General features: G+C 42.6%; 4 protein-coding genes across 7 annotated transcripts; 3 read left to right on the top strand and 1 right to left on the bottom strand.

Annotated features, from left to right (window-relative positions):
- Positions 1–494: 494 nt before the first annotated feature.
- LOC100831235 (rhomboid-like protein 20) lies at positions 495–4,109 on the top strand. 4 transcript variants are annotated; one of them, XM_024460265.1, is made up of 8 exons: positions 495–699; positions 860–960; positions 1,244–1,384; positions 1,470–1,536; positions 2,364–2,371; positions 2,460–2,561; positions 2,959–3,084; positions 3,759–4,109. In XM_024460265.1, exons 1-8 carry the CDS (start codon positions 675–677, stop codon positions 3,912–3,914), a joined length of 726 nt encoding a protein of 241 aa, XP_024316033.1. In that variant the 5' UTR covers positions 495–674; the 3' UTR covers positions 3,915–4,109. The 4 variants fall into 4 exon arrangements, with proteins under 4 accessions (XP_024316033.1, XP_024316034.1, XP_014754540.1 ...); XM_010234166.3 differs by having other exon boundaries at positions 498–699; positions 2,220–2,371; XM_024460266.1 differs by lacking the exon at positions 2,460–2,561.
- A 257-nt stretch (positions 4,110–4,366) lies between these two features.
- Positions 4,367–7,691, bottom strand: LOC100843442 (tubulin beta chain). Its single transcript, XM_010234165.3, has 4 exons — positions 7,534–7,691; positions 6,294–6,694; positions 5,562–5,831; positions 4,367–5,285 (listed from the first exon to the last, which is right to left on the bottom strand). Exons 1-4 carry the CDS (start codon positions 7,686–7,688, stop codon positions 4,606–4,608), a joined length of 1,506 nt encoding a protein of 501 aa, XP_010232467.2. The 5' UTR covers positions 7,689–7,691; the 3' UTR covers positions 4,367–4,605.
- A 1,938-nt stretch (positions 7,692–9,629) lies between these two features.
- On the top strand, positions 9,630–12,056 carry LOC100844964 (DNA-directed RNA polymerases II and IV subunit 5A). Its single transcript, XM_003564382.4, has 4 exons — positions 9,630–9,933; positions 10,570–10,749; positions 10,840–10,953; positions 11,608–12,056. The coding sequence occupies exons 1-4, from the start codon at positions 9,721–9,723 to the stop codon at positions 11,731–11,733; spliced, it is 633 nt and encodes a 210-aa protein (XP_003564430.1). The 5' UTR covers positions 9,630–9,720; the 3' UTR covers positions 11,734–12,056.
- A 3,190-nt stretch (positions 12,057–15,246) lies between these two features.
- LOC100842834 (stomatal closure-related actin-binding protein 1) lies at positions 15,247–24,545 on the top strand. The gene is made up of 13 exons (XM_003564375.4): positions 15,247–15,705; positions 16,824–17,115; positions 17,697–17,825; positions 18,400–18,492; positions 21,104–21,244; positions 21,433–21,501; positions 21,789–21,872; positions 21,964–22,141; positions 22,359–22,475; positions 22,979–23,037; positions 23,357–23,491; positions 23,926–24,075; positions 24,190–24,545. Exons 1-13 carry the CDS (start codon positions 15,701–15,703, stop codon positions 24,232–24,234), a joined length of 1,497 nt encoding a protein of 498 aa, XP_003564423.1. The 5' UTR covers positions 15,247–15,700; the 3' UTR covers positions 24,235–24,545.
- Positions 24,546–26,278: the final 1,733 nt, after the last annotated feature.

Here is a 26,278-nt window from a genome sequence, read left to right as displayed (position 1 = left end):
TTTCTTCGAATCACAGAAGTAGTTGGAGATCAGTCAACGTACTTAACCGTTGAATTTTAATCCAACGACACCATGTAGAAGATAGAAGAGTGAAGATCAATGTCACCTACAGCTTAATCCAACAGCTCGAATGCATCGAGATTTAAACATCTTACTGAAAGTCAAACTCGCGAAAAATGCCTAGTATTACGGTACTCACTCGATCGAAGAATAGCTTTGCTTTGACTAACCCTTTGATCCGAAATTATTTCATTTATATGCGACTGTTGTGATCTAAATTATAATCATAAACAAATACTTTTGAATACGATACAAGAATATCAAACTTATGTCCTGTAATTATATACGTACGGAGCAATTTTTGTCAAAGCGTCGTCAAAATCTAATGTGCCCACGGGGTGGTACAACCGAAGTGCTAAACTGTTTTTCTTTTTAGAGGAAGTGCTAAACTGTTAATCTAAGAATTCGAAGCCGTGGTCTCAATTCCGTGTGGCCTGTGTCGTCTTCCAACCCTATCGCCACGTGTATTCCACTCAACTGGTCAGAGTCCGCATCGATCCTGAAGGTTCTCTGTGGACGCGCAGCCTGGCCCCGCCGCCGCATCCACCGACCAGAGCACCAGACCGGACACCGAACCGCTTGTCTCCTCCAGCGACCTCTCCGGACCGCCGGCGATGAGCGGCGGGCTTCCGGGTTTCCGTACGCCACCCACTTCCCTGATTACTTTCTCAAACTGAACCGAACTGTCGATTCCCTTTTGGCCCCTCTTTCTCTTGTTCATCTACTGCTGCAACTCGCAGTATTAGTTACGGAGTATCTGATTTGACCAACTAGCACGGCTCGATCTGTTTCCCTGCAGACAATGCGCCGGTGTCGAGGGCCGTGGTCGTCGCCGCCGCGCTCTTCTCCGTCCCCTTCGGCTTCCGCGGCCGCTTCCTCGATCTCGGCCTGTCCTACCAGGCAAGTGTCCTGCCCTATTCTACCCAGTGCGTGTACTAGAACCTACCTGCTACTGCAAACGTTCCGGATGTTGATACAACACTTGTTTGCTGTGCTCCAAATCAAGGACTAAGAACGGAAGGCAAATTTTTGTGTGCTAACTGGTGCTTTGACGATGCAAACGCAATAGAATTCCCCTTTCCTATGATAATTTGGTTGGTTTGACCTGCGGTTTTGCTAGATGTTTATGTATGGCGATGTCTCAAAAGTTAGCTGATTGAGTTCACCGTTCCATTAAATGCAGAATGTTTACGAAAAGTTGCACATATGGAAGCTGATCACCTCGTTGTTTGCTTTCTCCTCGACACCTGAACTGATCTTTGGAGTGGCTCTGCTGTACTACTTTAGGGTGTTCGAGCGGCAGATCGGTTCGAACAAGTATGCTGTGAGTAACTAATGTGCTTGAAATGTTTGCACATGCACTTGCTATAGTCATCCGTTGATGCGTATGTGGTTATTCAAACATGTAGGTCTTCATAGTTTTCTCCACGACGGTGTCTGTACTGCTTCAGATCCTAGCTCTAGGTTACCTGAAAGGTATGCTTCACTGCTCATTTTATTTTCATCACGTATCATTCTGTTAAATAATGTTTAAATTATTGGTGTTCCGATCAGTTTATTTGTTTGGTAAGGATGTATTTTCCGCTTTGGTTTCACTTGATACTGGGTTGAAATGCTTATCTACAATATAGATGGTATAAATTGGAAACTGGTCTCCTTGAAGATCAGAAGGGTGTTTTCAACTTTTCATGGGCAAACACAGTTTGCCTTGAGCACAAATTTTCTTTGCACGAAAGATCCAGATTTCTAATTAATTCTTACCATGTTGCCATTTGTGTGGTGGTAAAGGCTAATGTTCTAATGATATTAAGGCCCACAGTGTTATCTCTGGACTGCTGATATGTTGTGTTCTTCGAATCATTGCTTAAAGGAGATTTGTGCATCTCATCTATCTGAGCCTTGTCAATGGGTGCGCTTCACATGTTTGATTCTAGTCAAGGAAAACTAAGTAACAAATAGTTTGACTAGTTTTCACCACATTAAGTTCAGTTCATTTTCTGTAAGTTGCGAACTGTTGTAATACGTTCCACCATTGGACTGTTTGTATTTACTTCTTTCTGTGGTTTTTAGACTCGCACTATTCTTTTCTTGTTGCCTAGTGCCATATATTTAGGTACTTGTATTCGATTTTGGCTGACATCTTAGTCTTCGAAGTGCAGATCCTTCTTTGGCCCCACTGATATCTGGACCATATGGCCTCATATTTGCATCTTATGTACCATTCTTCTTTGACATCCCTATTTCAACAAAGTTTTGCATATTTGGACTGCGTTTATCTGACAAGTCTTTCATATATTTGGCAGGCCTCCAGGTCAGTCCTATGATAAATGTTATCCTTCTCTTGAATGTTCCACAGTTCCGCTTTCTTGTAGCCTTATGTTTCGATGTTATATCTTTAGCTTCTTTTCTCATCTGGAAGACGTTCTGTCATACCTGGAATTTCTGGTATACTGGCCGGGCTTCTGTATCGTGTGAATTTATTTGGTATACGTAGGTTGAAGGTAACCCTACCAACATCTTTCCAGAAGTGTCAATAAAGTTTCTATATCCCCTCGAAGTATCAATAATGACCGCTTTGTATGTGCGATTGATTTTTCTCTTATAGTGAAATTTCTGCATATAATCCTGATGTTGGCATATTAATGTAGTCCTGCAGTTACATATGTGCAATGTCCGACTAAAAGTGATGTTGAACTTTCTAATTGTGCTGCTTGATGAATTGATGATATTGATAAGAATGATTTAGACCTGTCATGGTTATGTCCGAATATAAATTTTCTTTCTTGTATATTTGTGCTTCCTTTGTAAGAATATTATATTCAATATGCGATAAATGCTGGTAATGGCCTTTACAAATACGTACAGCCACATTGTAAAGAAAACTTTGAATCATTACAGGTCCCAGATTTTGCAACTTCACTCTTCTCGCGGTTTTCATGGCCCTTTGCTAACATCTCTTATCAAAGATTGCCGGTTACAAGAACTGATGAAAACATTCCTTATCACCAGGCTCGTCAAATGGAGGCAAGTATTTGCAATTTTAATTGTTGAGATATTAGCAGAATTTTTGCTGCAAATCGTATATAGTATCTATATTTCTGAAGGAATGATCCATCAAAGCTTGTTTCTTTCATTTAATATTTAAACACTAAACTAAAACCTGATGATGCAGATATAACTACTTTTTATAGTTTCCCTCAAAACTATATTTTTGTAAATAAGCTTGATAGTTTAGAACTTAGTAGCATGTGGCTTCCTTCTTTATAGCTGTAGATGTTAGCCTATGACTGATTTTGTCTAGTACTACCTTTTTTAACCTTAACAGCAGTTTATGGCTGAATCAGGATAGCATAACCATTCTTCCAACTTCGTGGTTTATACCTTTTTTTGGATCAAAATATTGGCTACGAGAATGTTATATGATTCTATCAATAAGCATCTAAAACATGGAATGATCCTTGGCGAGGGGTGGTCATAAGATCAAGTGCCCTCCACAGGCAGCAAATTGGTGGCCCGTCTGTAGTTTTCCGCATACTTTCAGACCCCTTACGTAAAACAATTAGTACTAGGTTTTGCCCGTTCAATGAAGTTAGATGGTCACCATTTCATTTTTATTCCGATTATTACTCTCAAGGTTGAGCACAGCAGATATTCACTGATTTATCTGATCCCTCTGTTCCTGTTTAATTTTGGTTCAGGGCGTGCCCGCAACCACACCAGATCCAGTGGAGACCTCAATCTCAACGCTTGTCTCCATGGGTTTTGACCGTGCTTCTGCAATTCAGGCTCTTGCGCTGACAAATAACGATGTCAATTTGGCCTCAAACATCCTTCTTGAAGCGCAGTCCACGTAGGATGATGAACGATCTGTAAATTTGAGAATCAGTTCATTCCTCTGCTCCAGATTATTTTTCAGGAACTTGTTGACACAAGTACATATTCTCTCTCCAAGTTGTACTTGTACAGTATCTGCATCGTGCACTTTCCTACTGTGTGCGTACCACCACAAAATGGTCACAGGTACACTATTGAGTTTAGTTTTGTCGTAACTCCCAAGCCTATCTCACCAAAAATTTAGCTAGCCAATATTTTGGCTAAAGTTTTGTTTGGCAAAGGAAATAACTGGAATTGCCAAGAGCTAAAAATTGGGTAGGGTTGGTCACCAAGACCCAGCCAGTTAATGCAAATTCCAGTAACGAAGACCACAAGAATTAACTGGCTCTCCCAGGCGAAATATGTGCCATTGGTATCAGCTGTTCCATTGGTACGACGGAACCGTGATGCCGAAATAACTTTGCACAGAATGTATAAACAAAGAAAAGGCTCGAATTCACCATCATATGTCCTCCAGACACCTCAAAGCAGAATATACCGAACAGCATTAAGTTGTACAATACCCAAAAGGTGCCATTACATGGAAAATACAAAGGACAGGGAGAACTGTGGAGCACTGGTGGTATTGCGGGAATAATATATATGGAATGAAGTACCAAACAAATCAAACTCCGCCTTAGAACCCCACTCAGCAAAGCACCACGGACCTCCTTACATGTCCTCGGGCTGGAGCTCCTCTTCATCCTCGTACTCGCCCTCCTCGTCAGCAGTAGCATCCTGATACTGCTGGTACTCTGAGACGAGGTCGTTCATGTTACTCTCTGCCTCAGTGAACTCCATCTCGTCCATGCCTTCACCAGTGTACCAGTGCAAGAAAGCCTTCCTCCTGAACATGGCAGTGAACTGCTCACTCACCCTCCGGAACATCTCCTGGATAGATGTGGAGTTGCCAATGAAGGTCGATGCCATGGAGAGGCCTGTTGGTGGGATGTCACAGACACTGGACTTCACATTGTTGGGGATCCACTCAACAAAGTATGACGAGTTCTTGTTCTGGACATTGATCATCTGCTCATCAACTTCCTTTGTGCTCATCTTTCCACGGAACATGGCTGAGGCCGTTAGGTAACGACCATGACGAGGATCAGCAGCACACATCATGTTCTTTGAATCCCACATTTGCTGGGTGAGTTCAGGGACTGTCAGGGCACGGTACTGCTGAGATCCACGGGATGTAAGTGGAGCAAAGCCCACCATGAAGAAGTGCAGACGAGGGAAGGGGATAAGGTTCACTGCCAGCTTCCGGAGGTCGGAATTCAGCTGACCAGGGAACCTCAGGCAGCATGTGACTCCACTCATGGTGGCAGAGATCAAATGGTTCAAATCTCCAACTGCACAAAATAGCAACCATGGAAAAAGTTACAATGTGTTCTAAAGAAGACAGAGAACATGCTACAAAGAGATGTACTGCCAGACCAGAATGCAGCATAAATGTAGACTATATAGCATGTACACAAACATTTAACAATTTTACTGAATAACCATGCTTACACATGCACTATATTAGTGATATTTACTATGTAGAGAATGATGATTAGGACATTTAGTTAAGCACAAATTTTATATCCTGTGGAATACTAGAAACAAGAAAAGTTGAAGCAGCTTACAGCTAGGTGTGGTCAGCTTGAGAGTCCTGAAACAGATGTCATAGAGAGCCTCGTTGTCAAGAACCATGCACTCATCAGCATTCTCAACCAACTGATGGACTGAGAGAGTGGCATTGTATGGCTCAACCACAGTATCAGATACTTTCGGTGATGGGAATACTGAGAATGTCAGCATCATGCGGTCAGGGTACTCCTCCCTGATTTTCGAAATCAACAATGTACCCATACCAGAACCAGTACCACCACCAAGAGAGTGGCATACTTGGAATCCTGATAACAGAAAAGTATTGAATTAATTATAATAACTACATAATAAAACGAAGCATAGTCGCTCAGGTATAAAAAATACATGACAGTACAGCAATCGGGCACACTTGCTAACCAGAAGCATGGAATTTCTTAAAATTGGGTGGATTTGTAATCTTTTTTTACAACAAGATAGATTTTTACCACTAGATTATCTCAAGAGATTATTTGCAGAGATAAAAGGTTGTGCTAATAAAATGAGTGTTGGCCATCTCAATATCTCAATAAACTGGGTTTCAGAATCCAAAATCATCTATGTACTTACATAGTAGAGGACAAAATCAATTAGATCAGTACTAAATGTATAACATACAATACTGATGCAAAATATACTTTATGTTACAAGAGATCTCATAGCCACTTCACTGTAACAAAATAAACAAGAGTTCAACTAGCAACTGTTAGAATTTGGTTATTGATGATTACCTTGTAGGCAATCACAGTTCTCAGCCTCCTTCCTCACAACATCCAGAACAGAATCAATGAGCTCAGCACCCTCGGTATAGTGACCCTTGGCCCAGTTGTTACCCGCACCAGATTGCCCGAAGACAAAGTTGTCAGGGCGGAAGATCTGCCCATAGGGTCCAGTGCGGACACTGTCCATGGTACCAGGCTCAAGGTCCATCAGGACAGCACGGGGAACAAAGCGACCGCATGAGGCCTCATTGTAGTAAACATTGACGCGCTCCAGCTGCAGGTCAGAAGTGCCCGTGTACCGCCCAGTTGGGTCAATACCATGCTCGTCACACACCACCTCCCAGAACTTGGCACCAATCTGGTTGCCACACTGTCCACCCTGGATGTGAAGGATCTCCCTCATCTTTGCCCTAGAAACGGAAGGGAGCGACATAGACGGATTACTCCAAGATATTTCAACAAGCATGGGTAAACTAAAGAATTGATTTAGAAACGGTAGTTGCCAACTTGATATTCTGCTCAAGTTACTTATCACTTATCAGGCATATCTAGACCATTTACCACTTAGTGGTCTCACTCTCAAACAAGCACGGATCTAATCTTAATGAAAGGAGATGACACTGTGCTTCAGATCCGACATGAAACTAAGCTCATATATTCGCATCATGGTGAACCCATCCAGATCCATGGTTTTCGATTTAAAATGACGCGACCCTGGTGTACACTACACAGCGAAAAATTACCACCATGGGCATCAGATCTGCACGGTAATGACTCTGGAATACGATCTCATACTCCTAATATGCTCGAAATGGATCAAATGCAGCAGAAGCCACTTCAAAATCTCACAGTAAAAATTCCTAAAATCAGTAACCCAAAGTATCTACAGATATTTAGCAGCCCACGACAAAACTCGAGAATATACCGCGGTCACCTGACCGGACCCAGATCTAGGTCTATTCGGGGGAAATAACATAGATCTAGTCCTAAAAACGTTTACACGAAACAGATCAAAACAAAATCTACTCATAGAATAGAGATAACTACGGACTAGATCAGGGCATTCCTCTATGGAAATCAGAGCCCACGCAGATCCTACTGCTACACGGATTTCGCCGCCCAAGAGAAATTCAACATCTGTCACCTAGCAACTGCTCAAATCACCCTGCCATTTCCAATCCATACACAAGGCATCCGAAATACTAATAAGCGGAAAGTGCGAATATGAGTTCAAGAGAGCCGTGCTTACGAGATATGAGATGATTTGCGCAGGAGAAACCGTCGGCGGCGAGGGAGAGGGAGCGGGGGTGTGGACTGTGGAGAGCCTGGGTGACTGGGGAGCGAGCCGAGCGCAGCGTGTGTTAAATAGCCTAGCCGTAGGCGGCGGAGAGAGCGGCCAGGCATCCGACGGCCCACGCCCGCTCCCTCCGACCTCTCACCGAGCCCAACGGCCCAGATGTCTCGACGTTGAGTAATTTTGAATTCACACCCTTCCGGGCGAACTGACCAAACTGCCCCTGGATATTTCACCTAGCTGGCCCGCTCGTCTTTCGGTGTGACCGGCCAACGCTGGACCTCGACCAACGACCACGCATACCTCGCAACTGACAGGTAGGGCAGAGATGAATGAGGACCCACCGGTCAGTGAATTGTGTTAGTCACACCCTGCGTCGCGGGTGCATGGCCAGAGATGTCTGGCTGGACCATGTGGGGTTTGGGTTGGGTTGGGTCCAGATGCGGTCGGCAGCTGTATCGTGGGGCACGATTATTGGTGGGTGCTGGTTGGTGCCAGGTCCAGTCTCCAATGCGTCCGCCCTCCGGAGAACAGCTCGGCTGGTGGGCCCGCATGAACAGGGACATGTGATCTCTCCAGTCTCTCTCTCTCCCCGGCTTTTCTGGGGGCCGCACGTGTGAGGCACATGCGCCGCCGTCAGCGCACCATGCTTTGCTGTTCTTCAGAATCAGAACGAGCGAGAGATTGGATCTGAACCGAAGAAGCACAAGCAGCAGCGTGCCTGTTGGAGTGTATTTGAAGATCTGTCTTAGAGTGTCTACTTTTGTCTTGGCAGTCTTGACAAGATGGCGTTTTGGAACAATCTTTTTGCCAGCACCGACGCAGGTGAGATCAGATCGTGAGCTCGAAAGCGACTAGCATCAGTCGGTGATCCCATTTCATTAGCAAAATCAGCAGAAATTTTTGCAACAAGACACGCTCCTGCAATTGTACACTGATCACAGTTAGCAAACTCAGCAGAAGAAAACATGGTTACGGTGGTTTGTCTGAATCACGAGCGCCAGGGAAAAATGGTTTTCGCTCCGGGTGCAACAATAAGGTCAGGAAAAATTAAAACATTTCCAATTTTTACGAAATAGTAATGATGTGTGTATATGTTTGAATCTTCGCCACTTGTAGGTTTTAATATTATAAGATGATAATTTTTGTCGGGATACCTCTCCAGCCAAGTCTCTCTCTCTTAACCGAGCCACAGCAGCCGTGTTGGCGATGCGGAGGTGAGCCTGGGCCGAGCTGGAAGGCGGAGGCTGGCCCCCTACGGCGAGGAGATGACAAGAATCCGATGAGGTAAACTCGGAAGCAACTTAAGGTTAGGGGGCGGCGACGGATCAACGGTGGCGGCGGGAGCAGAGCGGGGCCGCGGATGGCGGGAGACTGACGGTAGGGCCGGTGCCAACTGGCGAGTCACATGGCGGCGCTCCTCTTATCGCGATTGACAACCTAGTCGGGACGACCGTGCTCACACCGATTGGAATTTGTCCGCCCGGCGCGGTCGTCTGCCAACTCGTACTCCCAATTTTTGTGTCCTTCATACAAAAATGAAAATGTTGATGCTCTGAAAAGCAAATTTTTATTTTCGCACAGCAATCAAACTTTTTTATGTTGGCATGGAAATTTACATGCACGACGAAGATGTTATTTTTTCTTGAACTCTTTTCATCATGAAAATATGTTTTCTACCTAGGAACATGTGCTCATTGGAGCCTTCCACACCTAATGCCCACAATATAGACATAGTTGGACTATTTTAGCTGTTTATTTTTAACTTTTTGGTTGTTTTCAAATTTTAGAAAATCCGTCGAAATCGCCCACAATTGCTTGGGACAAAAGAAGCCAAGAAATTGAAAGACAACTCCACCTCCATGCCATCTGCAGCAGTATCTTTCACTAGATACAAGTTTCAGACACGACCTACAGACACGCTGAAAAGCCAACCCGTACGAGGAAATGCTATTCCCGCCTGACCTCACGGTCCCATGCGTCATAGACCGACGCAACTTGCCGGGCGCGTGACAAATATTTTATCCGCCCACCCAACCCACTAGGGCGTGGGAAAAGCAAGTGGGGGCGGACGGACGTCGTCGTCAGCTCAGCTCAAGCTTCCCACCTCGGAACCGAAACGAGGAGCCGGCGGCGGGCGGGATGGCGTCGGGGCTGGTAACGGATGACGCCGGCGTGGGGCGGCTGGTCCGGATCCGGAGCACGGTGATGCACATGCTGCGGGACCGGGGGTACCTGGTGGTGGAGCACGAGCTGGCCATGACCCGCCGCGACTTCGAGCGCAAGTACGGCGAGTCCTTCCACCGCGAGGACCTCCTCATCAACAAGTGCAAGAAGAACGACCCCAACGACCAGGTCAGCTCACCTCATCTCAGCTCAAGCCAGACTCCCCTGCTTTCATTTTTCCTTGCTCTGATATGCTGCTATGTAGCAAAGCTATTCGTCGATGGATCCAGCTCTGTTCTTTTTCTTTTCGTGTAGGGGCATCTGCTATGCTCTCCCGATCGACACGTATCGATACTCGGATGCCTATGCTAGATTTGAACCTGTAGCTCGATCGTCTTGCTCTTGCTCGATCTGTTCGATCGATTCAGTGGTGGATGTCAACTTGCGGCTGGCGATTTGCTTCCTGCAACTGCTTGTCGTCTGCTACTATGCTCTACATGACCGCATGTCCTCTGCTTGCTGCTTGCCCTTTGGAAAGTTAGTAGTGCCAAAAGCGCAACGAACCTAACCTGCTATGTCCCGACTACTGTTGTGGCAGAATTTGACCTGGTAACTCGAGCATGCTGCCTGATGATAAGAATTAAGAAATGACAGCTAACAACACTTCAGAGCAACTCAAAACTGCACTTTCTGCCTAGCTAGTTCAGATAGCAATGTTGCAGCATGGTCTCTTCAGAAACCTTAATGTTGATGGTAAAGTTCGCAGTGACAGTTGCATTTTTGCAGCCACTTCAGGCACTAATTTGTTTTTCTGTTCGAAATCAGATATACGTTTTCTTCCCGAACGATGAGAAGGTAGGGATGAAACACATCAAGAAGTACGTCGAAATGATGAACGCCGAGAAAGTCTCCAGGGCTGTGGTTGTCGTTCAACAGAACCTCACCCCATTCGCAAAATCGTTTCTTCAAGAGCTGGAGCCAAAGATCCACTTGGAGGTTTTCCAGGTTGGTCTTGAACGCCACAAAGTTATGATACTACTGAACATTTGCTATGACCTGTTACTCTGGTCTTCTGATGACTGAAGCAATGAGCAGGATGCTGAAATGCTTATAAACATCAAGGAGCATGTTCTTGTTCCCGAGCATCAAGTGCTTACTAATGACGAAAAGAAAACACTATTGGAGCGGTATACTTTAAAGGAAACTCAGGTACTGTTAACTGTTAATTATAACAAATGAAAGTATGCACTTACATTGGGCATTAGTAGAGCCAGTCAATCATATATATCTACTTTCCCAGTATAGCAATATGGTGAATGAACATCAGAGCAGAAGGTCTTTTTGTTGGTATGTAACTAGTAAAGGCTGTAACAACATTTTGTAGCATCAAACCATTGACTAGTGAGTTTCAGCCATCTTAATTTATTCATTTTGAACTACAGCTACGTAATATCTACTTTCCCAGTATAGCTTAAGCACGTATTTGCACAATGAGGGTTTCTTCGGCACAACCCCTCTAGAAAATATTAAAAAGTTTGTTTTCTTCCTTCTGTTCTCACTGAAATTGTTGGGTAATTAAGCCACATATGCACCTTGCTCTGTTCCAAAGTTGATCATCAGCTAAAAGAAGTCAACATTTCGATCTGTTCCAAAGTTGGAGATCGATACTGTCTGTGGACAATTTCATTTTTATTTTTAAAATGAAAAGGTGTCCAGTTTCGATCTACTTAAAAAGCGTCTAGAAACATTTAATATTTCGACAACAATTTAGGATTGGAGGGAGTACTGTTTTTGCTTGGACTTATCAGTTCTGGATGATGACATTCTCTTGATTTCTTTCTTCTGAATGCTAAACAATAACAGCTTCCAAGAATACAAATTACGGATCCCATCGCGAGGTATTATGGCCTCAAACGAGGACAGGTTGTGAAGATTATCAGGCCCAGTGAGACAGCCGGGCGATACGTCACATATCGCTATGTCGTATGACAGCACACGAGTGAAGTGAAGCGAAATGAAGGAAGCAAGGAACCATAAACATGGTGATTTTTGCAGTTACACACATGACATACATACCCATTTTGCTTGGAGAAACTTGTGCTGCTTCAGTTCAGAGCAGATATTCTTAAGGATCACATGCATGGCTGCTATGTAGGTGGACTTTTTAATAAGCCAATTTAGCCAAGTGTATGGAGCATTCACGAAATCCTCATGTTGTAATTGTTTCGAGAACTGTACTATAAAACATACAGGACAAGAACACCTGTATTTGAGAGCAATTAAAGGCTCCGCATTTCTGCTTCTTACGATCATTTGCATGAAGCACCCTCGGACTATATGGATGACGAACTTATTTACTAGACCGACGTTGTGATCCTGGAGTGGCATTCCGTATTTACATAAGGTGAAAATTAGCTCTGGTGGTATTGCTTTGCAGGATGCAGTAACTTACAATAGTTTGAGTTGCAAAAAAAAAAAAACTTACAATAGTTTGGACTTTCAAGTGCTGCTGGCGAATTGACAATTGCTCTAGATCTACTCTTTCGTACTCCTCAGATCTGCATCGTGCGCCTCCTTATTATAGTAGGAGTACTAGAAGTTAGCTTGGAAAAACGGCAGCCAGATGGATGATGAGAATACTAATGACATGTCCATTTTCTATCTCATGGACATCTGGTGCTTCATTCCCAGAATTGAAGAACTCTATCACTTCCATGACTTCCATCATCCTCATCCAGGCATAGGAGCAGACGTATGTGCAGAGATAATTATGACGAGAGTTGCAATTTGCAAAGGTACGTACCACAATAGACCGGCCCCGCCTGTATTATGGAGCCGTCCGGTCCCAATCTATGGTTGGATAGAGAGCTAGACAAACTAGTGAATTCAAGCAGAGACCACTGACAGTCACACATGAATGCACAGGGACCACCTGGTTCTGTTAAGAGTTTTTTTCCTGTAACCGGTACTCCAAAACCATACCTCGGAGTACCAAATGTATCTAACCGTTGATAGCAAAAGGTTAATTTGGTCTTTTCCCCTCTAATCTAATAGGTGCGTCCGCGTCCATCGAATTTTGATTCGCTGCCCCCAGCCCGTCTCCAGCATCGTCTCAGCCTGCGCGTTCCAATTGAGCAACCGCTCCCGCCCTCGACGCCCCTGCCGCCGTTCGTCGCGGCCGTCCGCTCGCCATGTTAGACACCGTTTGTCTGGTGCGATGACACTGGACGAAGTGACACTCTGGATGAAGCGATGAGATCTCCGTGTCTGCTTGGTGCGAATTAGTACAAATAACAGAAACAAGAAAATCTGACTTCGCCTGAGGTTTCTTCACTTGTCCAATCCTTATGTATCGTTGAATTATTTGTATGCAGCTAATTAGTACGGAGTACTACTTCATATGAAGTTTGTGTGTAAAATAGGGCTAGTGATCGCTGCAAGGAAACGACGCGGGTAGGGGCCTCGTCCGCTCCGCCGGTGCACCGGCCATTGAGGCGTCAGCGGCCCAATCGAGTGGCTTGGCCCCTTTGTCTGCCCCAGGCGCAGCGCCCTCATCCCTCCGCCGACGCGGCCGCCTCGCCATGCAGCGGCCCTTAAGGCAGCGGCCGCACAATAGAGCGGCGCCGGCCGCCTCGTCCCCTCAGCCGGCGTAGCGAAGACCCAATCAAGCGCCCGCGTCGCTGTGTGGATGGCGGCGACTTGATTAGGTCACGAACAGAACACATTAGTTTTTTAATTGCAAACCAAAATCCAGTGACCAAGAGAAAAATCCAAATGCCTTCACGTAATTACAAGTTTGTCCTTCCACTCATGGTACTCCGATGGTTTTTGACTTAGTGCTCCGTGGAATTGAGAATGGTACCACTTAATATTAACCATTAGATCAGGATAAATAAACGGCTCGTATTAAATCCGGAGTACTGTAAAAGAGCTCTCTGTTAAAGCGTATTTATGCACCCCTCTGCTTTGCACCTCTCTCTTCTTGCCATTTGTAGTCCTTAACAGCAACTTCCAGAGTACTGTCTGTTAGTGTTATACACCGAAGCGGCCGCCTGCACCAGCAACCGTTGCAAGCCTGTACTGGGCAAACAAGCCAAACCAACATCGCCAATGAAAATATGAGAATAGCAGAGCATATAGAACTGAACAAGATTGATTCGGTGGTGATAGGCGGAGATGGATGGATATGCACACGCGTAAAGCAAAGCTTGGAAAATGCACCCCAGAAAAAAGAAGCGAAAATGATCCGGTGCTCTCTTCAGTTCGTGTCTTCGTGCCGATCCTCTCTCAAGAGTCAAGACCCCGCTAACACAGTGTGATTTTGCTCTCTAAATCTCTCCATAACCCGTCACTATCTCGACAGCGGCGGAGATAATGAGCGAATTAGGTGCGGTGTTTATGCCGGTCTTTATGAGTCCTTTCTGCTACAGCAGGGAGTACTCACAGGTACGTACGGCTGTTGTCAGTCGTCTTCTTTGCTTCGCATTCTTAGCTAGGTTCACTGCTCATTTGCCACCGGCCTGTATTAATCTTTGAATACATTTTTTCATGCCATCATGAAACTCGACAGGCCAACATCGTCAAGCTGTCGATCGCTTTCCGTACATTTTTTATCGTCTTCCAGAGAAGACGAGGGCAGGAAAAGGACTTGTTCAGGCTTCGCACGCTTCTACAAGTAGTAAACAGTTTTTTTTTTAAGTTGCAGTACTACGTACCCCGTATTAACAACGCAAAGAGCAGCTGTTGCTAATGATTTGTGATGGAAATAAAAATGGTAAGGCCAAAACGTGTCGAGGCCTCAGAAACGGCTCACCGACCGGCACCGGCCATATACGCACAAGCCGCCGGCTGGCTCGCTTCCTTCGCTCGTATCGACGCAGAACCGAGCGGTCGCCAAAAGCTCTGTGTAGCTGTCACGGACGCCTGCCGTGTCGCACTCGCCAACGAGAACGAGATGCCGCCGTGTTGTTTTGACAGTAAACGGTACTCCCTCTGCTCTTCAATTTTCGAATTAAATTTGTCAAAATAAGAATGTATCTATTCTTAAAAAACATTTAGATAGTGTAATATTTCGATAACAATTTGTCAAAATAGACATGCATCTATTTTAAAAAATGTCCGAATACATGTAATATTTCGACAACAATCTAGTATAGAAGGAATAACTTACACTGAGCACGTAGTACGGAATACTCTTGTATGGTCAAATTTCAAAAGTACAAACGTATCGATACGACCGGTGACCGTCGACCGGTACAGGATCAATCAGAAAACTGACAGGAACAAAAACTCCTCAGCTCTGAATTCTGCAGTACAGTCAGAGAGCTCAGTGCTCGATCTTGTTTATCTATCCAGTTAAGACAACCAGAACATCTCGAACTGCACGAATGTGTATCACTACTCCGGCATGAAGGATTTGAATCAGTAGAGACCGCATCTGCTGCACCCAGCAAAAACTCCACTATAAAAACGTCCGCCCCCATGCTCATTTTAAAAGGGTGGCCCCGCGATTAAGCGAGACCAGCCGGCTCATCCATCCGTCAAATGATGATTTCCAAACTAAACTAACCCCCTCTCCTCTGCAGCAGCAGTACACCGTACTCTTCTCCTCCTGCCCCCTTTCCCCTTCCTTCCTTCCTCTGCCTTCGTTTCGTTTGGCCGTCGCATCAGCTCAACCGAATCCGGCAAACCAAAGTTCGAACGCGCCACCGGTCAAAAGGAATCCACGAGATCGAAAGCAACAGCACAGACAGACAGGCTCCATCATCCGATTGCCAACTTTTTCTTCTTTTTAATTTATAAAGCAGGAAGGGGGCTTAAAACCCTAGCTTAATTGGGCGGAGGAATCCTTCATCCTGTTCTTCCTCCCAAGGCTGGGCAGTTGCGTGCTCCAGAGGGTTCCAGTTCGTCGGGGCGGCGGGGGAATCAGTTTTTTCGCCGATTTTGGGAGCCGCTTATGAGGTAAGGTCATCGGTGCTGTTATGTCGTTTAGACTCTTTTCTGGGACTTGTTCGTTTTGTTTTGTGTGTTTCTCTGGGGTATTTTTCGTGCACATGAAGAGTTGGACGAGGTGTTATGTCGCTATTGGATTCGTAAGTTTGGGATTTCTCGAGGTATAAAGCTGTCTTTTTGTCCCTGAGCCTTGGGTGTAAATTCGATTTTGCGAGGGCTATTTATGGTCATGTTTTGCCTTTTTGTTTGTTTGTGGCTGTGATGAGGTTAGCATCATTTTTCTTCTTGTTTTATACAATTTTCGTACTTTTGAGTTGTTTGCTGCTAGTCTGAGGAGGAAAATTAGTCTGAGAGATTGAAGTGAGCCAAAAAAAAATTTAGAGTGAAATTTTTTATACAGCACTAGTTTTCCTGTCCTAAAATTAGTTCCTTCGAAGTCGCACCCATGTTTTTAGTTAGTTAGTTGGCTTGTATTGTCAGTTTGTTGCAAAAGATGAAATCTGTATTATTCCACACATAGCGACACCGTTTTTCTCATAGCTGCTATATACTCCGTAGTATAGTGCACTGATTAATTTAGTTGTTCTGCCTGTCCATATTTAGTTTAAAGGGCTGTTCCAAATTAATGTTACCGAGCTTTTTGTTCATTGCATCTCCAATTGTAAAGCCTAGCCTGCTCATTTTCTTTGTTGAAGTCACTGGATGATGCCAATTTAGTAAGTTGGTGAGACATACTAGGTTGAATGGAATTTGCTTCCTGTTTAAGTTGTTCGGATGTGCTCCTGAAATCCCAATTATGTAAATAAAACATAAATGTGAATTCTAAGCCTTTTACATTAAGGTGTACCAGCTTTACCGCGTCTTGTTTCATATACTCCCTCCGTTCCATAATTCTTGTCGAAATATTATATGTATCTAGACACTTTCTAGAAATAGATACATCCATTTTTAGGTAAATTTGAGACAAGAATTATGAAACGGAGGGAGTAGCATTGAGCCCTTGAGCTAAGTTGTTTGTGTACATGAGACATGACACACATCAGCTAGCACCTTTTATATGTTCTACTAATATGACAACTTTATAATATGTAGCAAGCACTGAAAATGTATATTCTTGTTTGTATTAGAGTACCACAGATGACAAGGGTCATCCATGACTCCGGCGAAGGCATGCAGAAAGAGGCACTTTATATGGTATCATCTGATGTCAACTTCCCCAAGGGACATTTTCCAGACTACAGGATTGGGCCAAACAATCAGATCATTGACCCAGAGGAGACACATGAGGTTGTACCTTTGAAGGAGATTGTTGCAAAGGAAACAGCACAGCTCCTAGAGCAGCGAAGGCGGCTCTCAGTGCGTGATCTCAAGGAGAAGTTTGAGAAGGGTTTGTCTGGTGCCACCAAATTGTCTGAAGAGGTATTTTATTCAATTCTAGTACTTCAGCTTGTGCAGGCTTTTAACAACAATATATATCAGGAGCTCCAACGACACATAGATGAAAGCTGTTGTAATTAGCTATAGGTTATTCCCAGACCAGAAGACACCATTTCCCAGTTAGAAATTACATACGCTTTCTTATGCAACAATGATGCAGCGTGATAACTGGATACATATGCAAATATTTACGGTTAGTGGAACCGTAACATATGACTGAATGAATTTGTTAATTTTCTGCCGTAACCAAACTAAGAAGTTGCTTTCAGTCTCTCCTTAACAGCATCAGTATCTCCAGAGCTCAGATTTATTGATTTAATCCTCGTTGAGCTCTTTTCTCATACAGTCATACTCCAATTATAGCTTACCTCTCTTTCCTGAAGATGCTTCCTCTTCTAAATCAGCATATAGTTCCGAATCAAATCGATAAGCACATTGTTAATGTACTTAGCACAGATGTTCTGTGGACTGCATTCTACTACTGACGAATTGCCTTGCTTGTAGGATGAAAAATTCACATTGTAATGTTAAGTAACTTTGTTTCTACAAAATTCATGTTTCAGGCTAAGCGGCGAGAAGCAGCCTCACTAGACAGGCAAGTTCTTCTGAAGAAGCTTAGAGATGTTTTAGACTCTCTGAAAGGCCGTGTGGCTGGTCGAAACAGAGATGATGCTGATGAAGCTATCTCACTGGTTAGTCTCTTCCCTAGACAAATATTATGTTGCCATTATTTTACTCTAATACAAGCTGCCTGTAATTCAGTTCAGTTGTTAAGTAAAGTCAAGAGTTAAGTTGATTCCTCCCCTAACCGCTCTTTTTTTTTCTCTGCGATCACCTAATCGCTCTTTCTTGAAGCTGGCATTATGCAGATAGCATCAAACAAAGGCAAAACAATCTTATAATCAATTCAAACTTTTTTTCTGTACTTGATATTAGGTGCCAACCGTAATCACACTTTGTCTTCATTTGTGCTTACATTATAGTTTATACACCTTGGGCATTTTGAAAATGTTCAAACTTGTAAAGTTTGTTAATTTAATGTTTCTAAAAGGAAGCGGTAATGAATTGTGGTTGTATATTTCTGAATTTAAGCTTACCAGCTTGCGGAAGACACATATATATCTGTTTGCAGTATCTCACACTCTATTAGTTTATGCTTCTTTTTTCCCTCCCTGTATTACCTTCAGTTTTGATGTTTTTGTTCTTTCTCATATTACCTTTAGTTGGAAAAGGTTTACATGAATATGACACATAATGTTTTATCAGGTGGAGGCACTAGCAGTCCAGCTTACTCAAAGAGAAGGAGAATTAATTTATGAAAAGGCTGAAGTAAAAAAGTTGGCTAGCTTCCTCAAGCAGGTTTACGCCATTTCCTTATTATCGAAAATAATTACTCAGACCTGTTAAAACTGTGTAATGAATCAGATTTGGGAGCCTGAAGATTGTTTGAGGCTTCATAAGTGAACAAGTGTTTTCAATTTTTCACTTTTTGTTAGAAAATGGAAGCTTTATTGCCCCCTGCCACTGCACACAAGATCCATACAGCCTATGTTTATAAGTTTACTACAACCGCAAAAAGCGACCAAATCAAAAAACGGTGACTAGTCGGCTAGTCGCAATGAGAACCAAACTACGCATTAGGGAGTCTAGAGCTAGCATGCCAACCAAACCCGGGCATAAATTCCCTGGTAACCCACCCTAGTTTCTTGGCGCCATACTCCATCAATTCCTTGTGCTGCGTCCGCTGTAACAAAGCCCACAACCGCAGCCAGCTCGTACACGAGAGTAACACCTGCATGCATGGATGAACTTTTTTCCTTGTCAAATACGATCATTAAGGTAAGGCCAAATGGACCCAAAAGTCCCAACCAAAATAAGGAAATGCAAAGACAAGTTCACACCCTGAAACCAAGAGCCAAAAATGTGTGTTATACTGTTTGGAGGGTTGATGTTAGAAGACAAATGAAAAGCACACCAAGCAACTTGTGCCATTGTCCAATAAAAAAATAGATGCTGAAGGTTTTCTTATTCATATAAAAAATAACATTGTGTATCACAATGCCATCTACGTTTAATCAAATTATCTTTTGTAAGGATGACACCCCTACAGAGGAACCAACGGAACACTTTGGTTTTAAGTGTAGTTTTAGACACCATAATAGTTTTGATCTAAACTTAACTTGTTTATCCACTAAACATGAATACATAGACTAGACAGAGAAAATCCCTGATGTGTGCGAACCCCGCTTGAACGTGTCATGCTCATGCGTAAGTTCCGTGCTAGCTAGTTTATCAATTAACTCATGCCAAGCCTGAAGAGTTCGATGAAAGTCGACATTCAGGTGAGCCGCCCCTAGAATAGAAGCCACCGTAGAGTGTTTGTTCTAGACAATATTAAAGAGTGAAGGTTACATGGTGCATAGTGCGGTATCTCTTAACCTCTAATCCTCCCAGAATCATACCGAATTCCCCATTCTGACGTGAAAACATGCCAAATTGAAGAAATATATATGACTCTTGTACCCGCATAAGGCCCTTCCAAAAATGGGAATCCATTGGCTGGCCTTTTTACCAAAAAAAAGAGGTTTTTGCCCTAAGTACTTATTTCGCAGAAGGAAGCTCAGCAGGCCGACAGATCCCGATTTGGATTTTTGTCCTGTTCCAATCTGTGGTGGCCTCCAGACTTTTGATTTGCTTTGACAGGCACGCTGTGTCTAGTAGGTGCTGAAATATACAGACTTGGCGAAAGCTTGGAGGTGGCGTTGTGGTCTTCTTCAACCCCAAACCCGAGTGAAAGCCCCAGGTCTGACTTCGTCAGACTGGGCGGGATGGCGCTTCGGCATCATGGCCTTCCTGGAGATGCCGTCTTTGGGGACGAGGGCCTATCGGCGAGTGTCTTGGTTGACGAATTGGCTGCTGTTTCTGGTGACGGCATCGGAGGCGGCCTACCGGCTCGAAGACTTCTGATACAAGCTTTTCTTGTTGCAGGAATCAGTAGTTGTTGGCTATGTCTTTTTTTTGTTTTTTTTTCACACTAGATGTGGCTTACCGCCTCGCTTCACACGTTTTAGTGTTTTATTTTCTTGCTTGCAATAATTTGGCTGTGCGCATCCTTTGATGGTGCAGAGGCCAGGCAGGGTAATAAAGCTTCCATTTTCTAAAAACAAGAAGGCATTTATTTTTGTGCCTAAATTTTGGATGCCCAGACAGCCCTGATTTTTTGGGGTACACAAAATTCCCCACTTAGCCAGCCTAAACTTCCTCTTATGCTGGTCGGATTGCCAAAAAAATCATATCTATAAAAGTCAAGCCTTTTCCTAACCCCCGTTGGAAATTTCTAAACAGGACATCATGAAAATGGGGATGCTGGTCAACACAGAGTTTATAAGGACTAAACACCCACTTAAGGAAAGGTTTTTGGAAGCCAAGTACTGAAATGCTTCTCAAAATGATATTCAAATATTCACTACATTACAAAATGTATATGGTAACTTGTTGATAGTGTAGATACGGATCAAGTGGAAGATAGTAAGGTGTTTGTTCTGGGAGACGAAGAACTCCATAATTTCATATAGTTTAAAGAAAAAGAAATACCTTCATGAATCCTTTTGGTCACGGTAAGACTAATAGAAGCCGAGGAATATCTGATGCTCTTTTGCAAAATGCCCTGAACTTGGGAAACTTAGCGCAACTGCCTAATTCAAGTATAACGTTTATAGTCTTTTTGAGCCATTTTCTTCCTCTTGGGCCAAAATACGAAATCTTCTGTTGAAATCTTCTGTTGAAATCTCCTATAACTTTTTACTTTGATTTATTATTTCTTGATAACTGGCGGCTAAAATCTGTTTTATCATGTACCATGTACTGTTCGTGAGGTTGTGTCGAAGTTAAGAAACCCGCTTTTAGTAGCACCGAGGTACTGTTGTTTGGTTACGCATAATAACAATGATATCATTCTCCTGTATTTTAGGCTACTGAAGATGCCCGAAAGGTGGCTGAAGAGGAAAGAGCTCTTGCGCTTGCTGAAATTGAGAAGTCCAGAGCTGCAATAGCAAAAGTTGAGAAAGCATTGCAGGAGCATGATTCAGCATCAAGTAGCAGGGAGAAGGAGGTGCCTCCTTAATTAATAATGAGCTTGGATGCTTCTTTACTGTTACTAAAACACGTTCTTATGCAAAATTAAATGCAGTCAGCTTTCTGATGATGCAAATACACATGAGACTGCTATATCCTTTTGATTTTAGTAATTGCTACATTTATTTAATTTTTAAATCTTAACAATTAGTATTTCCCGATCAGGAGATCGAGGAACTTAGAAAAGAGATCCGAGAGGCAAGAAGAATAAAAATGCTACACCAGCCGAGCAAGGTTTGTTTTGCATCATTGGTTCATTATTCTATGTATGGAGTTACAGTTTTGCTATGCTGATCTCTGATGATACTTCTTCGTTTCCTTTTTTGTCTCTCTCTATCAAGTTCAAACATACTGTTTCCTCCCTTTTAAACCTTGGTCTTACAAATTGGCATGTATTTTCTTCTGAATGCTATATCATTTCAACTGTTTACACTTTCATATATCTTGTGACCAAACAAATGATCTTCTTGCATTTTGTCTATACTCATGTATTACTAATAATTGTCATGCAAAAATTGTAGGTAATGGACATGGAGTTTGAACTTCAGGGCTTGCGGACGCTCATATCAGAAAAAACTCAGCTTTGCAATCAGTTAAAGAAAGAGGTAATCCTGTCAGGACGAGTGTAAAATTATTTAAGGTCTTGGTGATTCAATGTTGAGCTATGTCAATAAACACAGTCACTTTTATCTTCAGCTTGCCATGATCAAGAGGCTTGAACAAGATAGCTCTAAACTGTTTGAGCTAGAAGGTTCTGATACTCTTGGATCACAGTTCCGTATTATCCCTCGAGTTGATGGTGCTCCAGACATCACAAGCTGTCTTGCTCAGTGGTACCGTGTAATTTCTGGAGGCAGTAGAGAGCTCATATCAGGTATGTAATCAGATGAATAGCACAGAGCTTGCTAGATTTCTTCCAAGTCCATTCAAAGAAATGGGCTCATTTGCAAGCAATCTTTGCAGTAATTGTGTTACATGAGAACACACATCCCTTTTTGTGTCTCACATAGTAATGTCAGGAATTGTGAATCATTGTTTCTCTTCTCTTTATTCACATATGTCTGTTAAGATATTTTAATCTCTTGCTGCAGGAGCTACGAGACTTACCTATGCTCCAGAGCCATCTGATATTGGCCAATTGTTGCAAGCAGAGATAATTTTGAAAGCAGATAAAGTTACAGTTCAGACAGATGGTCCTGTAAATCCTGGTTAGGTCTTTTTCCATTTTCCTTTTTGATAGTTCCACAGCATTATTTATCTGGCTGATTTATGTGGATAAATATGTTTCTTCTGAAAAACTGAGCTAGTCCAGCTTTTTTTTTTTTGCAATATCAAGCATTATCAACTTCCTCACACTCGAGACCCAGAGATTAGCTAGTCGAACTGTTGCCAGTTGTGGCATTTACATCTTTTTCCTACATTCGCCTTACATTGGTTTCTTTCTTTCAAAGTAGAGCTAATACAGCAAAAGAAAGTATAGCTGATAATACTAACATCTATTTAACCAGGTAAGGCATAAGCACCATATGATTTGTCTTGCCATGTTAGATAAATTAGTCCAGTATTACAATTTGCTAGTGGCCCTGCATGTTTAGCTGCATTTTTGTCACATCATAACCGTCTTATAATAGCAAGTCATTGATCTTAGGTTCAAGCTTGTGATGTCATCAACATGTCACTTAAATAGTTTACTCTGTTGTACTTTGAACAGCTGCAGGACTGGAACGTTATGTGGAGTCGCTAATGAGAAGGACAGATATTGAGTTCAATGTATGAATTCTTCTTTGCCTGTTGGATTGCAGTAATACCACTTCTTCAAAAAAAAGGAGAAACCACCTCCCATGTTTTTACTAAAGCACATTAGTATACTGGGGATCCGAGTTCCAAAATAGATAACTAAGTAAACAAATGCACCCCAATCTCCCACTTCTGTAGTAAAACGGAGCTGAGTTTATCTGCAATTTAGCATGAACACTGGACCAGATATGAAAAGAACAATTTTGTTATTCGTGGTAGCAAATAAAGTAAGAAAACAGAGTGATTGAACATTTACTTAATATGCGTTTAACTGAGGCGTGCTGTTTTGTAGGTGGTAGTCACCCAAATGAATGGGAATGATTACTCATCAAACTCTGTCCATGTATTTCATATCGGAAAGCTGAGAATAAAGCTTCGAAAAGGAAGGTCTACGAAAGCAAGAGAGTCATATTCCACCACAATGAAGGTAAAGTGAAAGCCTGTTCAAAGTATATATCTAACTGAAATGGTGTCTACTTGTACGTTTTTCTTCCTAAATGTGTGGTTTAGGTTGTAGCACTAGATGTGCATACATTAACTTAAATAACTGTGCTTATCAATTTATAACAATATTGGCCTTTTCCTGCTAGGTCTCGTGATCATATTTCTTAAATCACAAGGGTTCCATACAAGTTAACGAATTTTAAGCATGTTCTGTCATCGTTTTGGATAATTGAATATGCATAAATTTTCATTGGAGTTACTTTGTTTTTACTTAAGAGGCAGGTGCTCTGCCATTGGAGTTACTTTCTCAACCACCATATAGAATTTTTAGTGTGCTAGTGCAAGCCTTAATGCACCAGGCTATACTTTGAAGTTACTTTCTGACAATATATCTTTCTTTTTCCTTGGTATCTTCAGTTGTGTGGAAGCCGTGGTGGTGGTAATGCTGCGGCTCGTGCAGTTTTCTGGCAAGCTAGGAAAAGCCTATCCTACACTTTAGCTTTCGAAACAGACAGGGATAGGAATGCTGCAATCATGCTTGCTCGTAAATTTGCTTCCAATTGCAATGTGAGTGTACATTTTTAGAAGAAAACACATTTTGTATTGCTGTGCTCAAGTATCTGCTTTGTTTGTATGATGTTAGGAGCCGATTGTTTTACGCATTTCATCCGATCAATGCAGGTTGCTCTCACTGGACCAGGCGATCAAGTCCATGGTGGAGGCTGACGAACTAATTTAGCCTGGTTTTGACAGCGCTGCATATATAATTAGTTTGTGAATTTGGGTGCTTGTCTATTTGTGTTTGTGAGAGAGTAGAGGCATTCTTTTTATTTTGCCTGCCTGCAGCTCTTATAACAATGGTAAAAGAAGGAAAGAAAACGCTGCACAATTTGATTGTATCTTGTATATTACATCTGTGTGAAATTTGAAAAGAAGATGAGATTTTTTTTAGTGTAGCTCAGTATCTTTCCCTTGAGTTATCAAGAAATGTACAGATAAGAGATAATCATCATCTATTTCACCTATCACTTTTTTCATGTCCTTGCAACTGCGAGTAGAGTTGCATCCGATGAATTTTTTTTTGTTGCTGTTGGTAGCATGAATCCCTATGCAGCCTTCCTGGTCACTGTACAAGCTGTTTGATGCCGTTAGCATTTTCTTAGGCGACATTAGCATTCAGAGTGCACGCTTATGCACTCACACTGACAAACCTTGTCTTTTTTCCACGTCGAGTTCAACCTGGAGCCACTTGCCGGCCGGCGGTCAAACACAGGAAACCTCAACGGAACGGAATCTCTCTGACATGTTTAGAATACATCCGTCCATGTGATAAGCAAGGATAGGGTATAGAATGTTTAGAAATCCGCCGAGGTGACACGGCTACAGGACAGCGCATAGGCCACCACAGCGTACGGATCTCTCCCCGGCGAGACGTTTGTTTGTTCATCGTCACATGCAAATGCTTTCCAAGACAATCCAAGGCAAGGCGATATCTTCGATTCAAAGCCACTACTGAGCTCTTTGTCAGTGCACGCTGGACCACGAGTTCACGTGCCTTTCAGTTCAGCCAATCCTCCGTATGATGTGCTAGTAGTACGTACTTGCAACGGTGGAGTAAATGAGGTTTTGAAAGTCTTCTTCTGATCACGAATCTCTAGTAAATTCAATTCAACTCTCCTATGTTGGGTGCAGTTTTGAACTGTTTTTTTTTTGTAAATTTTAAAAAATGAAGAAAAAAACAAAGGAAAAAAGGAACAGATTACTGCAGGCGAGAGCTAAGCCGTTGTTATAAAACTGGATTGGGATATGCAGCATGGTTTTAAAGCAGAATTTATTCTATTAGAATCCTTGAATTGTAGATTGCGCAATGGGTTGTAGTGAAGTCAACGATTTGTGGGTCAAAACTTGTGAATTTAATCTCCTGTCTTTGTCAGAGCTGTAGTGAAGTTTTTAACTCATCTTGTGCCCATTTTCGTTCTGAATTTTGTCGTTAACCTTTTGCTATCTCCATTTAATCTATGTTGTAAGTTTCATTTCTAACAAAAATGTTTTGTTTGCAACACTATTTCCTACCACCATACAAATACAACTACGGATGCCATTTATACCTAGAAGGAGAGGTGTTCTTTTTTTTGTGGGGAAAGAGAGGTGTTCAACTATGGGTTGAGATCAAACCGGCGCAAAAGCCGTTCTCAAAATCTAATTCATTTTTATCTATTCATGTAACCGTAACATCAACTAAAATGATGTTAGTACTAAAACTTATGTAGCACAGTTATGCCTAGAACATTTTATCGGTTTAATTTACTAAGCTACTTGCTATATTAGTCATACATATTATAGCATCGTTAGTGGCGATAATAGAGCGACAGTTTTCTCATGTTATTGCGAGGATAAATGTGTTTTGCATGAAATTCATCCGCTCAAAATATTTCAGCTTAGACCGTTTGTGGTGGCCCAACAATCAAAATTACGGGTGCGCATGAATAGAAAAAAAAAAGATACGCCAATGCCTCGCAGAATCAAGAGAAATAAAACCATACTATATGCCAATGAGATTGTCTCGCTGTCGTATAAAATCTCCTAATGATGCTAAGTATTAACTTGTTACCATGTCAAATGCGACCCCGCAAACATGAAACAACTCATTCCATTCAATTATTAGGAAGGAAATAGGAATAGCAAGCAGTGAAAAAGGCCTTTACCTTTCCAGCCAGGAAGCAACCAAGGGGAATCCCATCGACCACCCCAACGGCTAGTTTCCTGTTGC

Source organism: Brachypodium distachyon, chromosome 2 (assembly GCF_000005505.3).
Source record: "Brachypodium distachyon strain Bd21 chromosome 2, Brachypodium_distachyon_v3.0, whole genome shotgun sequence".
NCBI lineage: Eukaryota > Viridiplantae > Streptophyta > Magnoliopsida > Poales > Poaceae > Brachypodium > Brachypodium distachyon.
Note: the sequence above shows the minus strand (reverse complement) of the source record. Positions and strands in the feature narration are given on the sequence as shown.